Source organism: Motacilla alba, chromosome 1A (assembly GCF_015832195.1).
Source record: "Motacilla alba alba isolate MOTALB_02 chromosome 1A, Motacilla_alba_V1.0_pri, whole genome shotgun sequence".
Taxonomy (NCBI): Eukaryota; Metazoa; Chordata; class Aves; order Passeriformes; family Motacillidae; genus Motacilla; species Motacilla alba.
The window spans coordinates 52,197,817-52,219,580 of NC_052031.1; the positions used below are offsets into that span (position 1 = coordinate 52,197,817).

General features: G+C 42.6%; 2 protein-coding genes across 5 annotated transcripts in view; one reads left to right on the top strand and one right to left on the bottom strand.

The window, feature by feature from the left end:
- The window catches only part of SYN3 (synapsin III), a 245,530-nt gene extending 239,017 nt beyond the window's left edge, over positions 1–6,513 (top strand). For 3 of the 4 annotated variants that reach the window (XM_038155135.1, XM_038155134.1, XM_038155133.1), the window contains one exon: positions 1,020–1,158. In XM_038155135.1, coding sequence (XP_038011063.1) covers positions 1,020–1,152 — 133 coding nt within the window. In that variant the 3' untranslated portion in view covers positions 1,153–1,158. Of the gene's footprint in view, positions 1–1,019 lie in introns of all 4 variants that reach the window. The other variant, XM_038155136.1, reaches the window with a different exon arrangement.
- A 255-nt stretch (positions 6,514–6,768) lies between these two features.
- Positions 6,769–16,121, bottom strand: FBXO7 (F-box protein 7). The gene is made up of 9 exons (XM_038155137.1): positions 15,843–16,121; positions 14,090–14,384; positions 12,904–13,131; positions 11,432–11,573; positions 10,888–10,971; positions 9,713–9,805; positions 8,562–8,738; positions 7,860–7,897; positions 6,769–7,505 (listed from the first exon to the last, which is right to left on the bottom strand). The coding sequence occupies exons 1-9, from the start codon at positions 15,962–15,964 to the stop codon at positions 7,101–7,103; spliced, it is 1,584 nt and encodes a 527-aa protein (XP_038011065.1). The 5' UTR covers positions 15,965–16,121; the 3' UTR covers positions 6,769–7,100.
- Positions 16,122–21,764: the final 5,643 nt, after the last annotated feature.

Here is a 21,764-nt window from a genome sequence, read left to right on the forward strand (position 1 = left end):
ATGTATATCAAATTCCAGATGGTGACTGTATGTGAAAGCACTCTTCTGGAGCAGAGCACACTGCTGAACTGTTGTGGGTCTTTGGAAGCAGCTTTTGCTGTCACCCTTTGTGGAGAATATCTAGCTGGCACCACGGCAGGAAAACTGACCAAGAAAAGGTCTGAGGCTGACAAGTTAACACAAGCAAATTGGTATGAACAGGCCAGAATAATACATAGGCTAGGAATAAGAAGACAATTTCTGAGAAGCAGAGGAGCAATGTTCTAGAACAGGCTTTCAGTGATCATGTTAGGCAAACTAAAAGAGGTGTACTTAAGGATCAAAATGTTGGTGCTAAGGATGCAGTCACCACACTGTACAGATTTCAGATACTTTTTCCAGTCTGGTTTTGTGCTGGATACCTATAACTGATCAGAAGAAACTAAGCATGGTAGCAGGGAAAACTGGGACATTTACTTCAAAAGCACATCTTGATCTGAACTTGACCACTAGCAGATACACAGCCAGCAGGAGCAGTGTGGTCAACCCAAAGATCCACATTAGAGAGTTGACAGTCAGAGCAGACAGGCTAGAGAGGGCAGGAAACAGCACACATTGCAGGGGATCTGGATACCAACTTATCCAGCCTCTGGGGTTCTCACAGCTGAAAGGCTGACACCATCATTCCTGGTAAGGCTGATGAAAGACAGGTGACCCCTAGTATTAATCCCTTCTCCTGTATTAGTAGTGAAATTACTTCAGGGTTTCTCACAACAGCCTCACCAAACGGCAACAGCCTCACCAAACAGCAATTTCTTGTCAGATGTTTTCATCAACACTTACAAGTTTGGACTGAGCCACATGCTCATGCCTCATTCTGCCTCACCTCCCCCATTCCTGGATGTCTTAGCACATGGATATTTTCCATGCCAACCTATCCTTTTATCCTAGCATTTGTCTGTGTGATGAAACACAAAGCATGAGTAACCAGCTTTGAATTCCCTTCTCCTGCTGAGACTGAATTCTGTTCCCTCTTTCAGCAAATCGCAGTCCCTGACAAACAACTTCAGCATACCTGAGTCATCTCAGCGAGGAAATGCCACTGAAGATGAAGCAAAAGCCGAGACCATCCGCAATCTGAGGAAATCATTTGCTAGTCTGTTTTCTGATTAACAGTCCTACACCTGGATCTGTGCTTTTGTCAGCCCTCACTCTACATTATGTCATACCTGATGTCATCCTGGAATACACTCAGTGAACCCAGCGATTTACAACTAACACCTGGGTAAAGGGAATTTAGAGAACTATAGTTGTTTTAATACAAAGAAAATATTCAAATAATGATCTGAAAAGTGATGTATAAAAGTGTCACTATTTCATTGGGTTTTGTGCATAATCAGGATCATATCTGTTCAAGTGACTGAGTTATAAAGCAAATTTTACTCTTGCTAACCCCTGTGGAGTCAACACAGTTATGACAGTGCAAACTAAGTTTTATTTTAATTTGTATATAGTCAATACAATTGTTAACTTCCAATTACTGAATTCTTGTTAAGATCAAGCTAAAAAAAAATTAGGCTTCTTTCAGAAACACACATGAAAAGGCAGAATCAAGAATAAGTATACATTGACTGACTAAGTGAGCATGCTTGAGCATCCAGTGAACTGTGGAATTTCATTATAGCAACTTCATAAAAGGTCACTTTTCACAGCAAAACTATGTTCAAGATAAATACAGTACCAGGCATCAGTAAGCACCAAAGATCACATAAGCAGGTCAGCCAGATGGTCTGCTGCTTTATTCCAAATCGTTCTGCTCATAGCAGATAAAACATCTCTGTTTCATGCCTTGCATTTATGTCTCCTGCGTGTGATTCCCAAGGTCTGAGAGAAAAAATGTCATGTTCTAACCCTGTAACCTTAGTTCAAAAATAACCTAAGAAATGGGTCTTCCACACAAAAAACCAACTTCTTCCCCTGCCCCTGAAAACACCACAGTTCACATTCACAGTTCACACAAATTCCAGACAAAAGCTAAATCCAAGCACTTTGGTGACTTGGTCACATCTGGCTGTGTATGTCCCTCAGAAACATGCTTAATTAACAGCAGATCTGATGAAGTGCACATAGTTGTGTGCTGAGTGTTCCATAATACTGAATGGACAGAGAGATGGAGTGAAATCCTGTCTCCTGCCTTGAATTCCCACTGACTTTGCTGGGGTGAATGCAAAATGAATGCAGGGTGACAAACTTGCAGCAGAACTGGAAAATTATATTTCACAAATAAGATGACCTGGGTCCTTCCTGAGACAGCAAGCCACAGGAGGGCATGTATGGCATTGTCCCAAGCAGTAACAATCAGTATTATTCTCCCTCACCATTCCCAAGAATTATTCTTCCAGAGAAGACAGAGATGGATCTTTGCTGATGTGCTTTTCCTCTAATCCTGCAACACTGAAAGAAGCTGTGTCTGTGCACATATACTGGAACTGGGACATGACAAACCCTACACAAGCTGTGTTTATGATTGAAAAAACTCATCCTAGGTAAATCCATGTATTTATAGCTATTTATACCAGCTGAGATCCTACCCCTTGCACCCTGGGAGGTCTGTTTGGAACACACCTAATGCAAGTGCCAGTTCTCATCCCGCCTCCTCAACATGGAGCTCTGAGGCCAGACTTGGCTTTGTGCTTCCCTTGGCAACTTCACCGTGATGATACTTAGGAATGCCCAGGGATGTCAGTAAGTAAAAAAAATATTTGAGCCAATGGCCCAGATCTTTGCTGTCACTTAAACAAGGAGATCTCCAAAGCAGCACAAGCAACAGCTGCATTAGCCATCTTGGATCTTATGATTCACTGGTGGGAATAAAGCCAAACAAGGAAATCCTTCCTGCTTAGCACCTGTAATGAGCATCTAAATCCAGTGAAGTCATCTGGACCTTGTACGACCTACCCCTGAGCAGGCCTTTGCACATATAATGGCAAGTAACAGCATAGCTTTTCCAGATTGGAAGTCCCTCAAGAGACTCATCTGGATCAATGATTTATACCTCAAGTTCAGTATTACAGAACCACCTTATTCTCTGATGGTTTGTCTTCTGTTTTGTTTTGTTTTCCTCAGCTCTGTGCTGTCCTTCAGGGTTTGATAAGCAGTTTACCATGTAGCATCATAAATATATGTCATCATCTGAGAAAAAAAAAAAAACAAAAACCAGTACCTGCTGTGTTGTCTCCAGGAGCAATAAAAGTGAGAAATGGCCTTGAGCAAGCAGTCCCACTGGCAAGAGAAGCAGGCTTCACTATATGGAGAAGAGGATTTCCTTCTGTAACACTTCCCTCAGCATGGCTTATACCTTTCCCTTCTGAATGGTCATCAGAGATGCAGAGACAGAAATGAAAGTTTACTGCAAGATTCCTCAATTGCTTTATCCCCTGAAACTCCATGGTTCCCTCACCAATAGAACATATACAAAAAAGGAATGGTGACTAGTAGGACCTGACCCCATAAATCGACAGCAGTTCATTGTTGAAAGTGCAACAGCTGGGTCATTTGCTGAGGCTGCATTTGAACACAGCAGGGCTGTCCTCTGACACACCACAGGAACAGGACAGCAGTGTCAGCTTTCATACCCAGTAGTAATTCAATCTTTTTATTTGCCTACAGTTCCCAGCTGTCACCTCTCAATGGACAAGCAAACAGAATTGCATCTCACCGCCTAGCTTTAAGTTGAAACATCAAGTACAAACAACAGGCACTCTCAGCCTAATTTAGTTAGTCCATAGTTCCTGAAAAAGCACCTTCAGTTCTATTCACAGAAGTGCTTTAAAACACTGAGTTAATTTCAAAAGTTAGAATGATGAAAATCTGTTGTGTCCTGTAACTGTCCCAACAGTACACTTCCTGTCTACAGCTATGATGCTCACACATACTAGATGTGGCTAGCAGGAGATTCACAAATGCATCATCCCATCTTCAAGTTATCACCTTTGATGCTGGCTTTCTACTCCAAAATCCCTACCCTCTAGAAAAAGAGAAGAGGGAATACAAGGGGTATTCTTCTTTTATATGAATGGGAAACAAAGGTACACCCAAGAGGCATTTAGGTACCTAAATGTAACAGCAGGGGCAGTAAGAAAACAACAGAAAAACCTGTAAAGAGAAGCTACATTTAAATCACAAGGCACACAAGTCCCACAGCACACCTTGGGATCTTTCTCACAGATGTGAACACTGAGCACCAGGTCAAAGCTTCTTTTGTCCTATTTGCTCTAAGTTTCTTCACATGGAAGCCAGGAAACATGAGTAGGTTTGTGTGTTTGGCTCCAGCCCAAGAAGTAGCTGGGATACAGCTATGACACCCAACCATATTGACCACCTGGAAAATTAGTTTACACTTTGCTGTTTAGCCACAAACGGAAGAACACCTTGACCACACCACTAGGTGTGGTATTTCAAGAGGAATGGAACACACATTCCCAGGCAAGCTAAGGTCCAGCAGAACAGCAGCTCTGCTTACAAAATGCCACTTGTAAATGCAGTGGTATTTTACAGTCTTCCACTAATCACAAGCAAGTACCTAAGACCTTACACCTTGTGTATGGCTCAGTTGCTTCATTTCGTTGGCCCGAAGTTTCATTATTAAGATAAAACAATACATGGAAAAGCCAAGGATAATAGTTCCTTATTTCCAAGTGACTCAGTAGCAACCTTCACAGTGTTAGATTCTGATGAATAGTACAGGTAAGGAATACTCATCTTAAGGCATTTTATCTTTTGTGATTTCTCTTTTATCATTTGCAACAGCAATGATATACACACTTGACTTAGGAGCTGACAAATAAAAAAAGCAAGCAGCTAGTTTGCAAGTATTTCTTCTGCTTTATCTTCTAATTTTATGCTGTTGGTCTTGAGATACTCACTTTATACCCTATTTTATGAATAACAGGAACTCCTCTTTAAGGAACTTTACAGTTCCAGTGAAGTCAGGTTTCCTAATCTTTGGTTCATAACACCTTTACTACAATGTGAGGGACAACAAAAAAAGGGAAGGAGTATCTTCAGGTCACTTAGTGGTGTATGACTAAAAGGGCTGAGTTCATTACTTCAAAAACAAACATTTCAATGACAAAATCCAAAATAAACTGAACCTCTGGCATCAGCCTGGCAGAAGTATGACTTCATGGTTGTCTTCAGCAAAGAGGGCCCAATTCCAGAGCAGCACACAGCTTGCCAGCAGGGCAAACCATGTGACTGTAATCAAGGCATTGGCAATGTGAGCACCACTGGCACCACAAACTTAACTTCTCACACGCATTATGTGATCACTGTTCCCAGAAATAGCTTGGAAAAAAAGGGAAAAAGGTAAGTTACAAATTATTTTATCAGTTAAAGCTCTGTAACCTTATTTTTGATGCATTGCTGAAGCACTGAAGCATTGCTGAAGCATCACAAGGACAAAATGGCGCAAGACCAATACAGTGGGGATTTAACTTTTCCTTTTTATAGTCAGTGGAATATAAAGAATTGCTGCAAACTCCAAGAGATCTGACTATACATTTCACTGGTGAAAATGCTTTTGGAACAAGGCAATTCAACCACTTAAGGCAAAAGTTAAATCTTGGTAGGGAAGGAAAATTATCTCTGTGAAGAAGAAAAAGAAGAAAGAAGCAATACAACTTTTGGCAGCAAAATAAAGTATTATATTTTACTTCCACTGGCAAAAATCCCTGACCTTACTAATGTCAGCTGATTTTATACAAAACGAGAAGATGAACTACTGAAATCTTGAAATACTGAAACCTGAAAAAGCACAAAAGAATTACTGATTAAATAGCTTGTATTTAACAGGGAATTTCCTTCAATTTCCACAGCTGGAATTTCAAAAAAAGTTTTAGAAAATAATATCAGTTGTCACAACAGTCATTACTACTATTCACATTTATAGAAACATTCACATTTATGAGATCAATCATCTTAAAAAATACGTAAGAAATTAAAAGTTCTAGCAAAGTTCAGTCATTCTAGTCTTCCTTTAATTGAGCTCCAGCGTCAGTTCACAGGTCTCAGCAGGAAACTTCAACAGTGGTCTTGTTAGCTGCTCATTAGTTAATAAGACAACACTTGAAAGGTGCTCATAACATGCTACGAGATATTTCTTTTTGGCAAGATATCATCTGATACGTCAGGAATAGAACTAAATGGAATTTACTGAAGTCAGAATTCATTCTGCTTCTCATGTTTTTGTGATCCCATTCCCACTGTAACCGGGTCAGCCTATTTAATTCTTTAAGTATGTCAGATAAGGAGAACAGATGCATTTTTGCACCACTTTTAGTTCAAACACAGTAAATGTAGTCACAACAGATCCTTATTTGTAAAGTCAAGGACAAAGTCAAAAGTTTTGCTGCTGATTCTTTGTAAAATTGCTCTGCTTCTTCTTAGACTTCTGAGTTGCACTGTGGCATGACTTTACTCAATTGTTTGTAAAATGAATTAATTTGTGTTCTAATATTTCCATTGTAAAAAAAATCCCTTTGCTGTATTCTTTGTGCATTAAGTAACAATAGAAAAACGCTTTTTACCTAATAAAATATTAAAGGAAAAAGGAAACAACACCTTTAAAAATTTCCATGAACAAACATCCACGATAACAGCGGCAGTATCCTGCTCTATGTGGTAATTTTTTGTTAATAAAGATTATTAATTAGCTGGGTAGATTTTAAACAAAACCTTTCATCCTGGCAATGCAGTAAAACTCTTCAAATAAGACAGACAAGTAGAGGGTTTGTATTTAAAGTGCTCTTTATCTAATGCAGTAAGGATTTGGCCGTTATTCTGGTCTCTAAGTAGCACTTCACAGACAATTAAGAGCAAGGGAGGGGGCAGCAGAACAAACTGCTCTAAGTGGTAGCTCTTGGAGGAACAGACCTTAAGTGCCAGGTGATACAGCACTACCAGAGCACAAAACAAACCCAGCCTCTGCGGCTGGGACATCACCATGCACACATGTTCTTGACACAATCTGAAGGCAGATGTTAGTGCCTGGGATTTGCAATCTCCTACAGTTAGAAAGCAAGCTCAGCAACCACAGAACTCTCTGCAGGAAAAAGCAGCAATCAAATGAATGCACGGCGAATGTCCATAGGGCGGCCCCGGCTGGGTCGAGGTGGAAACCTGTCACTGGAACCAACTCGTCCGGGAAGCGTAGGGTTTGCTCCAGGCAGGGAGCCAATGGGGTCAAAATGTGGTCTGAATGGAGGAAACTGACCTGGTGCTTCTCCCTGGCCAGGAATGAGTGAGTTAATTGGGTCTCCAACATATGGAAGTGTTGGTCTCTCATCATATTCTCCCCCAATGATCATTGGGGGATAGATTGGATTTGATGGGAATGGGTTGGGTGGAAAGGGATTAGGATAGAATGGGTTGGGATGAAAGGGGATTGGATGAGGTATAGGGGGCAGAAGCATCATGTGCCTCCATCTCAGGGCTTCCTTCTTCTGTTTCAACTTTTTCTTGTATAGCTGCAGACAGAAAAAAAAGCATTTTAAAGCTCTCTAAGTGTTCCAGCTTCAGCAACTGCATTCAGTTTTACAGCACTTCTCAAAAAAGCGCTCCTCACCAGTCTAAAAAATCAGAGCAGCCATTCCCCTGCTCGCCAAAGACCAGGCACAGCACCCTTGGAAGATCTCTAACCCCCATGGAGAACGCACCATGTAACTTGTTGATGTTCCTTTCCGCTAGTGTGACCAACATGCATATACAGAATATCACAATTTTAAGCTAAAGTTTAACTCAAAGTTACTGCCTCCCAAAGTCCCTAATTTAATTCTCAAACTAAGATTGATCTCAGAGAGTTTATTAAAAAAGCCACCTACTTCTTTCCAATCTGTGTCACGAGGCCTTGGAATAGGATCTACAAAGAGAAGCAAAGCATTAAGAAAAGCAACAGATCTTGCGCCACAGATACTTGCAGTTTGTCAGAATTCAAAGAATAATCAAGATATGAAAAACACTTTTGGTCAACACATCTTCTTCTAAAGATAATATATCTTAAAAAATATAAAGCTCCAGGTCCATTTAATAGGTAATCTACTTGCACACCCATTCCATGTAAAGCATTATCTCCAAATGTTATTAAGTACAGAAATCCCAGACACATCGTCTCTGCCTTCGCCTTCTGACAGTACTTCCCTTGATCACCTTTGTTTCTTAACTGTCTTGTGAGAAATTGAAGCAGGAATACATCTTCACTTCCTAATATCTGCAGTAGCCAATACACCAAGGTAGCAAAGGAAACAGATGAAAACAAGGAAAGCCTGCACCACCACAATGGGATTAACCTTGTGGAGCATTAGTAATGCCTCAGAAGATTGCCAACCATTTCCCTTGGCAGAAAACTGCATCCCCCTGAATCACACCTGACCAACTGTACTGATTAGTATCACAAATAACTGCATTTACTCACAGCGTTTCAATATCATTATTGGTTGCCTGAGGAGCCTCTTAGCAAAACCTGTCAGACCTAACCCCTCTGGTAACATGAGAATGTAATTAGAAAAAGGTGTGCGTAACATTACCTCGGAAATCCCGCAGATACATAAACCTCCAGAGAAGCTGGTCATTGGAAGCTGTGTAGAGATCACGGCAAACAGCGGAGAGAGAGATGAGGGAACGGACATCCAGAAGCCTGAAAATCCGAAGCTTGAGTTCAAGAGGAAGGACCACTAACCCAAACACATCTGGCAAGTTCAAAGCTACGGAAAGGAGAAAGAAAGTTCAGAAAAAATACAGTAAACTCGACATCACTTAGGTAGTGCGTCTATCTCCAAAGACCCTAAAATAAAAAAAGAACATTATAATCTTTCCCTTACATCCTCTCCCTTTGATAGCTGAGTTACACCCCTTTTCTGAGCAATTACTGTGATGTGACTCCTTGCAAAACAGATCTCTCACAACTCTAACTACACTTAAGAGGTGCACAAAATAGGGCAAATGACACTTTATACTGAGCACTACGCCTAAGAAACATTCCACACTAAATTATGCTTATAGGCTACAGAGCTAAGGAATAAGTAAAGGAAAAAAAGACCTGCCCAATTTCATGACCCTGCAAAAAACCACAAATATAGAGCACATGCTTCACATAAAATCTTCATGCACTGAAGTCTAGAGGGAATTCCATTGTCTTCAGAATACAAGGCTGAGACCTTTTATGGCAGTAAGTATGAAGAGAAAGCCTGGCTTCCTACTGCTTCACAAACACCAGCCTGGGTTACTTCCTACCATCCTTTCCAAGCCCTCAATGACCAGTTCCTAATAAGATCATTCCTGAGGTCAGACGTCCAAACATGATGCTAAATAAAATTTTCTGGTTTGACAAAGAAATAGATCAAAACTACAGAACCACTGCTACAAAATTATTGTGGTAGGATTTCCTACCACATTATGCATGGATTTCCTCATCATTATGCATGGAAAACAGCCACTCCATTTCCACCTCTGAAGTGAGACTAGAGCAATCAAAAATTAAAACCAGAATTATATTAAATTTTCTGAATTACAAAGATTAATATGATTTCTTCAGCATGTACATTTTACTTTATGCTCACTGTTTATACGCCTATCACAGCTCTTTCAAACACTCTTCCTTCAAGGCTTTAGATTTGACTCCCTTCCTTCCATCCTCAAAAATTAAATACCATCTTTAATTGTAAGTATTTTCTCTCACCTTGTCGGGCAGCAGCTAGGAGAGAGTAAACCAGCTGGTCTTTAAAGAGACGGGACAACTTCTGAAGGTCTTTGTAAACTCCTGCAACCTTCTCTATCAAAGAAGAGAGGGAAAAAGCTTAACTTAAAGAGGTTATAATGCAACAGTTATATAAGAATTACAGTTTTTTTTATTAACACAACTTATTCTGCTTGTGATCTTGATAGGACCAGCTCTGCAGCTAGAGTGCAACAAGTCAGTCATTGAAAAACTAGAAACCATGATTGGGCTAAGCTTTCCCTTCTGCCTTAGAAGGCACAGTTTAGGGAAAGACTCGAGTTCTCTGGAAACAAATTGACTCCCAAGCTGTCAGAGCTTCCTTTGTCAGACTTCAAAGCTCCTGCCTAACATAGATTTATGTTCTAGGAGCCTGCAACCTTCATTTCTCTGACAGAAGAATTCTTCCATGCTGTTCTGTGAAGAAAGAGGAGCAAGAAGACTTAAGTGTTATACTGGACACATTTCAGCACTCAAGTCAGTTCTTCCACAACCTTTCAATTAGACTTGCATATTGGGGACTACACAGAACATAGGAAATTGAGTCAGCCTGGACTGCCAGTAAAGCAACTCATATCCTCCAGAGAATATAAGGATGGTCAGGTCTGTGCTCACAAGGATCCACATGGATCTGCCCTTCTCTTCTCCCTCAACTTAGTTTTCACTCTAATTTTGGCACTCCGGAGAAACCTGTGTGGTCAGCACATGTTTTCTGACAAAAAGAATTTAACAACTACAGTACCACAACAAGATTGTGGGTACCACCAGCCTCTGAAGCCCTGAGCTGCCAGGCAGAAAGGGGATATCACTCAGCACCGCTGTCCCAGAGGTTCACACATATGCCTAGGACCTCATAAGTAACAGGCATATGGGCCAAAGGATAAACTGAGCTTTGCAAGGTTCTTTCCTTACATTGTTAATCCAAGAAATACAACTTGTTCTAACAACAAAGTGTGAGTAAATGGCTACACTATGAAATCCTTTTACCATGGAGTTATGACTACCCTAAATTGTAACCACACTTTTATTCTTTTTTGCTATTCTGTACCTATTTGGTGCTCTACTAAAGCATATTTTTACCCACAGTGTCCCTTCTTTACTTTTCAGTTTACTACCATGAGATCATAGCTCAGGCATACCTGGGTCCTGAAAGCAAACAAAGGATGATGGCAATAGCTGGATTCTCTTAACACTTCTAATCTCTTCGTTGATTTTTAATGTTGCTACAAATAAAAGAAAGAAAGACATTTCAAAATTTAGAACACAGAGAAACAACAAAGACCACTTCATTACTTAAGTAATACATAGTCTGGAAGTTTTAAGTCTTGCAAAAAACATAAAAGAAGCCAAAACATTGTAGCTGAAGCAAATCTACTTCCTTCATGTCTGGCAATGTACACCAAAGTTCCTATGAAATGAGACAACAAACATATTTTACAATATTGCAATGAAAAGGCCAGCTGAAACCCCTAAGGATTAATCTCTTACAACAAAAGGGAAAAAACAGTCAACACAGAGACTGGAAAAGAGTATCTGCATCAGGAAGCGGCATCTTCTGCACCTCAGCAACCCAAGTAAAAAAGGTGCAGTTCAAAACACAAAAAAGCACACTTAAGTTTTCTCTTCCTAAACAATAGTGATACTTAGGAATGTGCATCCAGGAAGAAGACTTGACTGACTTACCATTAATAGCAATAAGATCTCCCAGAGGCACACAAGTCAAACCAGCAGAACCTTCTCCACAAAGGGGATGTGTGTACTGTAGCTTATAAACACCATTCCCTCTCCATCTCTCTGGCATGGAGACTGCCTTGGTTTCTATCCCCTACAAATGTAAAGGGATAACAAACACACTGTCATACTTTTGCAATGTACCAATGCTGAGGGGTGAGAAAAGGATCAGAAGTTAGGAAATGGCAAAATGATGCTTGCAATTCAACTCTTAGATCAGTCCTAATGACACAGTGATGATGAATATGTATGATTATACACATTTTCCCCAAAACTAACAGCAAATCTAAGTGAAGTACAGTAATTTTTGCCCTGATAGGAACAGACATTCACTGAGCACTCACACCTCTTTCTTTGAGGCACACACTTCATTCTGTCATCCATTCCAGAATTCTGACAACTCCTGCACATAATTAATTTGCTGCTCAAAAAAAAAAAAAAAAAACCTATTGCACCTTTTCTGTGAACTTACAGTATTTGACAGGGCTTTAAGAATGATAGTTTGAAGTCAATTAGAAAACCTGACTCAACTAACAGGTTTGCTTTCAATTTCAGTATGAAACAGCTCATATGGATTATCAGAGTGAGATACAATATAACCACAAGCACAAGTAGGTTGTTTCTTTCCTCTTAAATCTGCACAGCATTCATCTTCCCTATGCCCAAGCCTGCTCACTGCCATAAACTTTATTCCTAGTAGCAAATGTATTCTTTACATAGTATTTCAAATTTTGGTGATGGAATGAACTTTGCAGATTTAGTAAATTGGTATCGGTCAACCAGACACCCACATGTGCTTAGTCAGCCTCAGTGCAAGAAAAAAGATGGAAATTTAAACACCTTACTGAGACCAAATCTTTTTCTCCATGTTTAGCTATGTATTAGTAAACATAAAATGCAAATGTAAAGGGGAAAAGTGAATCCATACATTGTACAGATGTACTGCCATAGGTGCTTCAGTATGATACCTCTACAGATTAGTAAAACCAAAGCCAAACTTGACACTAAGTTGAATATGGAACTAGTGACACTTTTTTGGCAGACCTAGACCTCATTAAGCACCATTTGACAGGATATCATTGAGATGATACCGATACTTGAGGCAGTATTTCGGGGAAGTGCCACAATCTAAGCACATTTTCACAGGCTCTACAGTAAAAGGCAGAAGCAGCAGGTTCAGCTGGGTCCCAGTGAGGCTGAGGTCCAACAGAAACACAAGGACAGACCTCTTCTTCCATACCTAAAAGCTGCTCCAGTCTTCAGCCTGAAGACTTTCTGGGAATTTTGAGAAGCTGATCCTTCAGCAGCCCCTCCAGCCAACTGACATACAGAAAGGCAGAAGCAGATCCTCAGATGCAGCTTGTATATTCCACAGCTTCCCCACACTGACCCAGAAACTTCTGTTTGATGCTGCACCTACCTACCTGAGGTACATAGCCTGTCTCCATCATGAGAAGATGAACCAGAACGATCAAGGCATCAGTGGCACTGGTACACTCAGCAGAAAGGTAGAGCATCTCTAAGGAATGGGGTGTTTCACCATCAGTAGCTTCGCTGCACAGCATAGGTTCAGAGGGAAAGGAACCTGTACCTTCTTCTAGGTCAGGATCTTCTGGGACTAAACCAGAAGGGAATTCTTGGCTGGATCCTGCCTTCAGGGGAAAACAAAGCATATAATTTGTTCAGAATATTACACCTCTATATACATCAACATTATACAGCTGCTTATTCCAGCCTGACTCCCCATACAAGTTGAATGGATTCATTATACCTCCATTTTCCAGCATTCCAGATGGAGACTGGGATCATATATGTAGCCTTTGTGGTTTTTAATCTTTATAATGCAAACCCTTCATGAAAGGGTCTGTCATTTTGTTGCATATACTAACTGAAGGCAAAGTGATCATAATATATTAAACCTTCATCAGAATTTTTGCAACATACACAGGAATAATTTAATCACTACAAGTATCACCATTTATTTGAATTCAACCAATATGCATGACAAGTAACCAAAATGGCAACTTGGGTTACCAACAAACACAACAGGCCTAAACAGCAGGAGAGAAAAAAATCAATCAATGGAGTGCACCTGCTGCCACTTGAGGAGCACTGTGGCTTCATCGTAGCTTCCTTTCTTCTAAATCATGGCATGTTATTAATTAACTGACAAAACTACACACAGACACATTATTAAATAAAAGTAGAATGAAAACTGTAAGCAGATCTAGCTAAGGTAAGGGTCAGGAAAGGGGGAAAAGATAAGAGCCTGTTTTCAACACTGCCTGTTGCATCTGCCCCAATCTAAAATCAGTTCCTCAAGAAGACAGCACTGCGGCAGGCAAGAAACATAATCCTTACTTCCTTAAGTCCATGCTCCAGCAAAAACATATGCTCCTGTAAACCTGAAACACTTTGGGCTCTCTTCTGTGCCACAGTAATATACAATGAACAGAGACAATTTTCCATTCAAACAATTGAGCATGTATCAGACAAGTATAAGGAGCTAAATATTCCCAAGAAATTCACTCCTACATAGTACAGCAACTGACACAACAGGACACCCTCCTTTCTGCCTTGTGCTGTACATGAAAATGCTCATGTACTTACCCTCTCATCACTCTCTTGAACTTCCACCTGAGCCTTCTCATTGTTAGACTGCTCATTCTGCCCTTCTCTTGGACTGCTGGCCTGGCTGCTGTTGGGGGTCAAGGTGGACAGCTCATGACCATTCTGAAGTAGGGCAGAAGTATCAGGAGGAGGAAGTAGGCTGGGTTGTCCATCTGGCTCTTCTAGTAATAAGCATATCAAATCACCAGAAACAATCCCATATGAAGCTAAGGTCTTCTGATCCTCTGTGAGAGCATCTTTTCTGTTCAATGTTATTGAAAACGTGGTATCAGAACTGCAAAATAATTTTAAAAAGCAGTAAGGAAACATGGTTGGCTGCACCTGGATAGCCACACACTGGACATGGCAATTGGTGCTATGGTTTAGGTGGCCTCATGGTGATTGATCAAAGATGGGACTTGATGATCTTGTCCAACCTTAATGATTCTATGATTCTACAATTAGAAATACATACTACATATTACAATAGAATTGTGCTACGAGGTTTAATCCATTATTAATTACCCATATGTTAAAGAAATAGTGAGGGGGAAAAAAGATTATATGAAATTATTTTCCCCATGTTTCTCACCAAGTACATTTTAAGTTGCTGCAGCTGCTTGGTAAATGAAATTTCATTTACAAAAATTGGCCATAAAGCAGTTATGAAAGAAAGCAAATAAATGTCCTTCAAAATAGAAGATATCACAGCTAAGAAAACAAGATCTAAATAAACTACTGCCTCGGATTATTTACAAATAAATAGTTTTGAAGACTAAACCAACTTGCTTTCTCACCAAGCTAAACTTTAATTTCAATGATCAGCAGGTCTCCTACAGAATGCTAGCTGCAAATAAGGGTAATAAGATAAGACCCTTCAGGCCAAAAAACCGCAGAAATGAAACTGGTTAGCAGGGAAGCAGCTACCCAGCAGCATCTATAAAATACACCCACTGCGGCAAGACAAGCAGTAACTTCAGATTCCTCCTGCCCACACTGCTATGTGAATCACCAGTGAAACAGCAGCACGTCGGACCTAATTAAAGGTTTGTGACACAAACCCTTCAGCCACCATCAGAAAACGCTCCCCTTTTACAGGTGATTCATTTTCCTACGGAGGATGCCGTGAGTTCTTCACAGATAAAATGTTTATGAAACTTCAACCGAGATTCTCCAGGAAGCCTGAGACAAGTGTAAAACTGAGACCCCACAGCATTTTGTAACTTCAGCACCGCGCAGAAAGCTCAGTTCTGACCGTGCTTCGCAACTGAGTACTCCCGAAGTTTTGCTTTCCCGCTCCCCAGTGCCCGGCCGGGAAGCAGCCCGCATCCCAGGCCCTGCAGGAGCCTGGGCAGCCGGTGCCGTGGGCCGGGTAAAGCGGCCAGGCCGGGCGCTGTCACTCCCCGGGATGCGCCCCCGGCCCGGGCGGTGCCACCGCAGCAGCGCCGCGCCCGCCCCGCAGGGGGCAGCGCCGCGCCCGCCCCGCAGGGGGCAGCGCCGCGCCCGGGGCAGCAGGGGGCAGCGCCGCGCCCGGGGCAGCAGGGGGCAGCGCCGCGCCCGGGGCAGCAGGGGGCAGCGCCGCGCCCGGGGCAGCAGGGGGCAGCGCCGCGCCCGGGGCAGCAGGGGGCAGCGCCGCGCCCGGGGCAGATCCCTCCCCCCGCACCGCGTGGTACAGCCCCGCCGGCCCGGGCCGCGCACGGGCGGCATCGCCTCCCCGCCGGCACCCCTCGCGATGGTTCGCTCCGCTCGCTACCTGTACCCCCAGGCGGGCAGCAGGGCCAGGCGCAGCTGCGCGCGCAGCTCCCCTAGCGTTGGCTCCGCCCCCTGCACCTCCAGGGCCGCCGTTCGCTTCTGCAGCCGTACGCGGAGCTTCATGGCGGCGGCAGCGGGACGGGGGTGGGTGGGGAGGGTGTCCGCGCCCACCTCACGCCCCGAGCGGGCGGCGGTGGCGGCGAAGGTGGCGACGGAGCGCGAGCGCAAGGGCTGCCGGGCCGGGCCGGGCCGTTGTTTTGGTTGTCGCGGAACCGCCTCAGCCCGGCCCCGCCCCGCCTCCGGGGCTCGCGGCACGCCCCCGATCGCTGGCTCTGCGTGCCGCGCTGTGGCCCGGCCGCGATCGATGATTGGGCGCTCGGCTGCGCGCGGGGAGGAGCCGCCCCCGCGCGCGCCCCCACAGGCGGTGCGGGAGCCGCCATTGCTGCGCGCGGGGCCCCGCTGCTGCTCCCGCGCCTCACAACGGCTCCGGTCCTCCTCAGCCCCTCGCCCTGCCTCGATTAGCCGCTGGCGGGAGTAATTCCTGCGCCTGGGCTGCCTGGTGCCGAGTGGCGAGGGTGGTTGGGCCTCTACCTTCCTCCTCGTCAGTGTAACGTCGGGCCGGGTGGTGTTCTGTAGCCAAAACTACAAGGGAGAATCCGGCTGTGTGTTAAACTGTGAGCGAGGGTGGAAATGCGCAAAGGGAAAGGCTGAAGGAGGATGCTGCCCCCCCAGAGTGTTTAGTTTTGTGAAGGAACATGTTTTTTCTAGACCAGTCTGCTCAGTTGTCACCTCAGAGTTATGAGGTGACATACCTGTGAGCAAATAATCTCGACAAATGTATGAAGTGATACAAACTGAAGTTTACTGGCTTTAGTTCCCCTTCACTTGTCATACTTTGAAAAAAGCACTTCTTCAGGTCTTTTATCTGGAAGTGCACACTTAGCAGGAGTATAATGTTGATTGGGGGAATAATGTAAAAAGCTTTTTTTTTCAAGTTTTCACTTCTTTTAAAGAATTCCATAGAATTTTTAAAAGCAGTAAATTCAGAGCTAACTTAGAACAATGGATATTCTCAGATCATCTTGGTTTTCTTTCTAACAATAAACCTTGGCTTGCATCACATTTCTCCATACAAAGAATAACACAAGAACACTGGGGTACTTTCTGGGAACGTAATACTAAAATAATAAGTGAAATCACAAGACTTCGCTTACACAGCTACCATCAAGTACAACTGCTTATTAGGGCCCTAATTACATTGCTTAACCCTGTAGTAACAGCTCTTCTGTTTTCTTTCAGCACCTAGGAGCCCAGCGGGAAAAAGGAGACTTGAGACTTCAAAAAACTTCTGGGCTGCAGGTGAAATCTCCTTAATGCATCTGAACATGGCCATCCAATCAATCTCATGCCATTCTTTTTAGAGTTGGCGGTCAGAGATGTCTCAAACTGGAGGGCATCCATCCTGTGGCTTCAACGTGCCAGTAAGTTCCGCAGTGGAGAGGAGAGGCTTGTACTGGAGGTGATGAAAGGAAAGAGGCTGCTGAGCTGGAGCACCACTCGCTGGTCAAGGGAAGAGCTGATGCTCGTTACAGTCAGCTTGGTGTATCTTACCAGCTCTTCCAGGACAACAAGTGATTTCCTGAGAAGCTTCACTCTTTGCCACTGCCCTTTTTGAAGGAGTCCTTACACAGTCATCATCAAATGGGGGCACATCCTGAATAAACTCAGAAGAGTGGGCTGCTGCTGCAGAGGGGAACAACAGTGGAACTGGCAGAGAAGTAGAAAGGAGAGCACGTGAGGAGCACTGTGCCTTTTAGAAATTCTTTGGTCTCTCGAAGAGGGTTGACTCCAAAGTGCGTCATGCTGCTGCCTCAATATCATTTCCATTTTCCTTTGGCTGTGGATGTCCTACTCTGTTTCATTCTTCAGAGTTATCCCTGTCACAGCCACCTCCTGTTACCCGACTGGCTCTATGGCAGATGTGCTGCCAACAGCAGAAACACCTTTCTTGTAGCTTGCACAAGCTGAAGCGATTGTGTGACGTGAAGTGGTTCATTTTCTCAGGAGCTGACTATAGTCATTATTAGGTAACCAACTAGACCAAGTTACAAGTGAGCTTTTTTGCTGCCATTCTGTGAATTTTTCCTTTGAACTTTATGAGTCATGCTATAATATAAGGTTTAGACACGTTTTCCACTCAGTGTAAAATTTAGACACATTTTCCACACAGCAGGAAAACCTCCTAGGAAACAATTAGGATGAAAGGCTAAAATGTTTTCCTCAGCTTTCAAGTCTGGCAAATTTCAAATGACTCAACACCACCATTATTTTTTTCCTTCACACATCATTCTAGAAGAAGGGGCTGTTACTTGATGAGTTTCAGGTTTTCTCCACTATTTTAATTTTGTCTGAGTCTGCAGGCAGGAGACTTTCAATGGCCATTTATGAAGTTGACCTCTGGCTGGGAAGAGCACTTGTCAGAGTACTACAGGAAACCTGTGTGCCTAGAGGCTTGAAAGAATGGTTGTGTACAGAGGAATTTTGACTTTCAGCATAGTTCACTCTTATCAGAAAGAGTGAATTATTTTTAAGTCTAATTCATTAATACACAGTATGGTGACAAAAGAAATCTCTTTGTCGGTAGCTTGAAATGGTTGTTGAAGACTGTGGTTTCTCTACTCAAAGTACTTTATTGAGGGCGTTTCTTTTCCTCATGGTCAGTGTGAAACACAGGCAACAAAACCTGTTTCGCCAAAGCTGTAAAACCCTACTGATAGCCCTTGTGGGTGCTCTTGAGTAATTTGAAATGTAAAGCTGTAGTCCTGTTGACCAAGTCCATGGCAGAGGAGAACTATAAAATGTAAAGGTCTCTTTGGTTCAGTTACATATATCATGGAAATTTTTTTTCCGGAAAGATGAGTGTGGTAATAAAGCTGTGAGCCAGTGGACCTTTTCTGTTATTTCTCTTCATATATTTGCCACTACAAATAGTGTATTTTATAATATGCATAAATAAATGCACGTGTCTGTATTAACTTACGATGCTCATATTTTGAATGACAAGAGTCACACTGAAAGATGTGATAAAGTGTGGGATGAGGATGAGATGGGTATGAAGGCTGGAGTGTCATTGGGAGATGAAGTACCAAAGTCTAAAGTGCCATTGAAGTGTGCCAGTGGAGGAGATTCAAATGAAAGCCAGTGGAGACAGCCTCCTAAATTCTTGTAGATTGCTGGTGGTCAGCTTCACTGCTAGAAGGTATTGTAGAGCCCTTTATGCTAATACTCTATACAGTGAGCGGAACTCTGCATCACACCATCTCAGGTTGGCTGTCTACAGATTACCCTTTAATAGTGTCTGAGTCTGCTCATGTGGCTCTTACCTTCTCTGTTTCTGATAAAAATCTTGATTGTATGGAGCAAAAGACCTTCCAGCAGTTTTCCTGGAGTTTGCCAGATTGCTTCAGACACTTTCAGTGTTTTTTCTTGTATTTCCATATTTTTAACAGTATCGAATTGCTGGGAGTTCTGTGCTGAGCAAAAGTATTTGAAGTGTCTAAAGTCAGAATTTGGTATCGTTTCATTAGCAGACTAAAATCATATTTCTCTGGGTGGTAAAAAGAGACTAATTTTTTTCTTAGGGAGATCGCTGCATCTGCCTCTTGGGAATCTGACAGGACTGCAATTTGTGTGAACCCAGGGAAGTGGCTGCCTAGGCTGAGAGTGCAACATGCTGCTGTCAGCTCCCTGAAAGGAAGGGAGTGGTTGTACAAGAGGCTGGTGAGTGAGCCAAACTATGGGCAGAACAGCAGAGAAGAAAGCTGAGAACAGACCTATGCAAATGATGGACTCGAGTCTGAATCTGGGCAGATAAATAATGCCTGCTGCATTTCTGTTCAGTGTCTCAGTGTTTCTCACTCTTTCCCTGCCTCTTGGGAACCACCCCTCAGTTCTTAGCTGTGAGGGCAGCATGCAGGGCAGAGCCAGAACAAGGACACTGATTTTTGTTTTGCTAAATGGACTTTGGTAAAAATGAGCCTCATAGTCCTGGCTCAGGTGCTAGGATAGGGCAGTTTCAGAGCTCAGCAACATTGACTCAATGGATCCAAACAGTGACAATGGTTTTTTCCATCAGCTCATCAGACAACTGCCTCCCAACATTGTTATCCATTGTTAACAGATTCTGTGTAGGCATTGCAGCTATGCTATTTATTTTGCAGCCTGGCATAGATTAATAGTTCTCTAGCAACCCTGCTCCAAGGCCTTGAAAGCCTTTATGAAGGGCATCAGTAGTAAAGCCACACTTAGGAAAAGCTGTGGTAACACAAAGCTTTTGCAAAGCTGCTGAAAAATTGGGGAGTGTCCCAGACATACTCACAGATACAACTTGTGGGGTGTAGGGGTGGCCGTTTCCTCCTGTGGTTTCTGTTTGAAGATTTCATTGAGTAGGATTGATGGTGGCCTCATGAGCTGGGAAGTGGATAGCATTACTTTCTACACAGAATGCAGGAAACCATGAACAGGAGCTTACTGGAGTTTTTCTTATTCTGTGGGTATTCCCAGTAGTTGAGAAGAGGGTTCATCTGCCTTTATGTAATTTAGCAAACTCCTGTGTCATTTGCTATTTTCTTTAAGCATTCCTACCAATATATCTCTTCCATCAATCATATAAACTTCATATTCCTTTTCCCTGAAGAGGCGAACTTCTATATGGAGTATCAGAGTGTAGGAAGGGTTAAAATCCTGAGACTGTTGAGTCCTTTTTGATTTGACATTGTTGAGTGAGCTGCAGAAACCATGCCAGTTCTTGAGTACACTGCAGAGTACCTAGAAACAATGGAGCAAAGAAGAAACTGAAAAATCCAGTCCCAGAGATAACAGCAGAGATATTTGGGAAACTAAAGTGCTCTTTCTGGACTTCAGGTTGGGTAGACTCTATATTTGCTATCATGTTTGAGAACTGTTTGTCTTGTGTTTGTTAACTACTGGGGTTTCTAAATGTTTGAAAGTGAAAGAAATTACTCTGTGCGTTGTAGACTGGAGAATCTTGTACAGGACCAAGGCAAGACACTGACAAAACTCCTTATTAGATATACTCTAGTCTGAGGATGGTCAGTTTAAGGTAGTATGTTTTTATGGGTGTGTTAAACCTGTACAAGACAAGTATGGTGACTTTTTCTACATTAAAAGCTTGCTGAGTTCTTTGGCAAATTTAATCTGCAATCTTTATTGTGATTTTTATTAAAAGTTTTTGCAGACTGTTCACAAAGGAGAAACCGGACATGGTATCTACGGTCTGGTAAGTGGGATACTTCATTAGGGTGAGACAGGTACACAAACTGAAACAAAGGAGTTTTTAATCTTTTTCTCTACTTCAAGTACTTGAGTGTACTTTAATAGTTGTGAAGACAAAAGAACTAAGAGAATTATTTACATACAGATATTGGTCTGTGCCTGCTGAGTTACTGAAGATAAAAATCAGAGCAATTTGTCTGACATCTATTGTTCTCAGCAGTGCAATTGGCAGCTCACATTTAGACCATCAGGCAGCTGACAAGTTCCTTCTGCTTAGCTCTGTCTGCCTCAGTCATCTGACTGACTTTGTACAATCATCCTAGAATCTGAGAGGAGCTTGGGAATGAAACCAAGAGTATCAGCTTTGGAGTGCAGAAGTACAGCTCGTTGGTGTGAGGAAGCAGTGTGAAATGATACTTCTTTTATTCCCATGGCAGTTCAGTTTTTCTTTCAGCTTCTTACCCAGCATACATTTAAAATCCAAGGAAGAACTAAGCAACTCCAAAGCACAGTAATGACCAAGACTGCTGATTTCTGTTCGTCAGTGTGAATGAAATGCTATGGGAATGAGGTATCCCACCTGCATCAACGTTTATAGCAATCCTGCTAGATAAATATATAATAAATA

What these genes read in the sequence shown, in the direction of transcription:
- FBXO7 (XM_038155137.1), bottom strand. Translation starts at nt 15,964, where the DNA reads ATGAAGCTCCGCGTACGGCTGCAGAAGCGAACGGCGGCCCTGGAGGTG. An exon ending in CTGCCCGCCTGGGGGTACAG is followed by an intron (nt 14,385 to 15,842) that starts GTAGCGAGCGGA and finishes ATTATTTTGCAG; the next exon opens with TTCTGATACCACGTTTTCAA. An exon ending in TTCAAGAGAGTGATGAGAGG is followed by an intron (nt 13,132 to 14,089) that starts GTAAGTACATGA and finishes TTTCCCCTGAAG; the next exon opens with GCAGGATCCAGCCAAGAATT.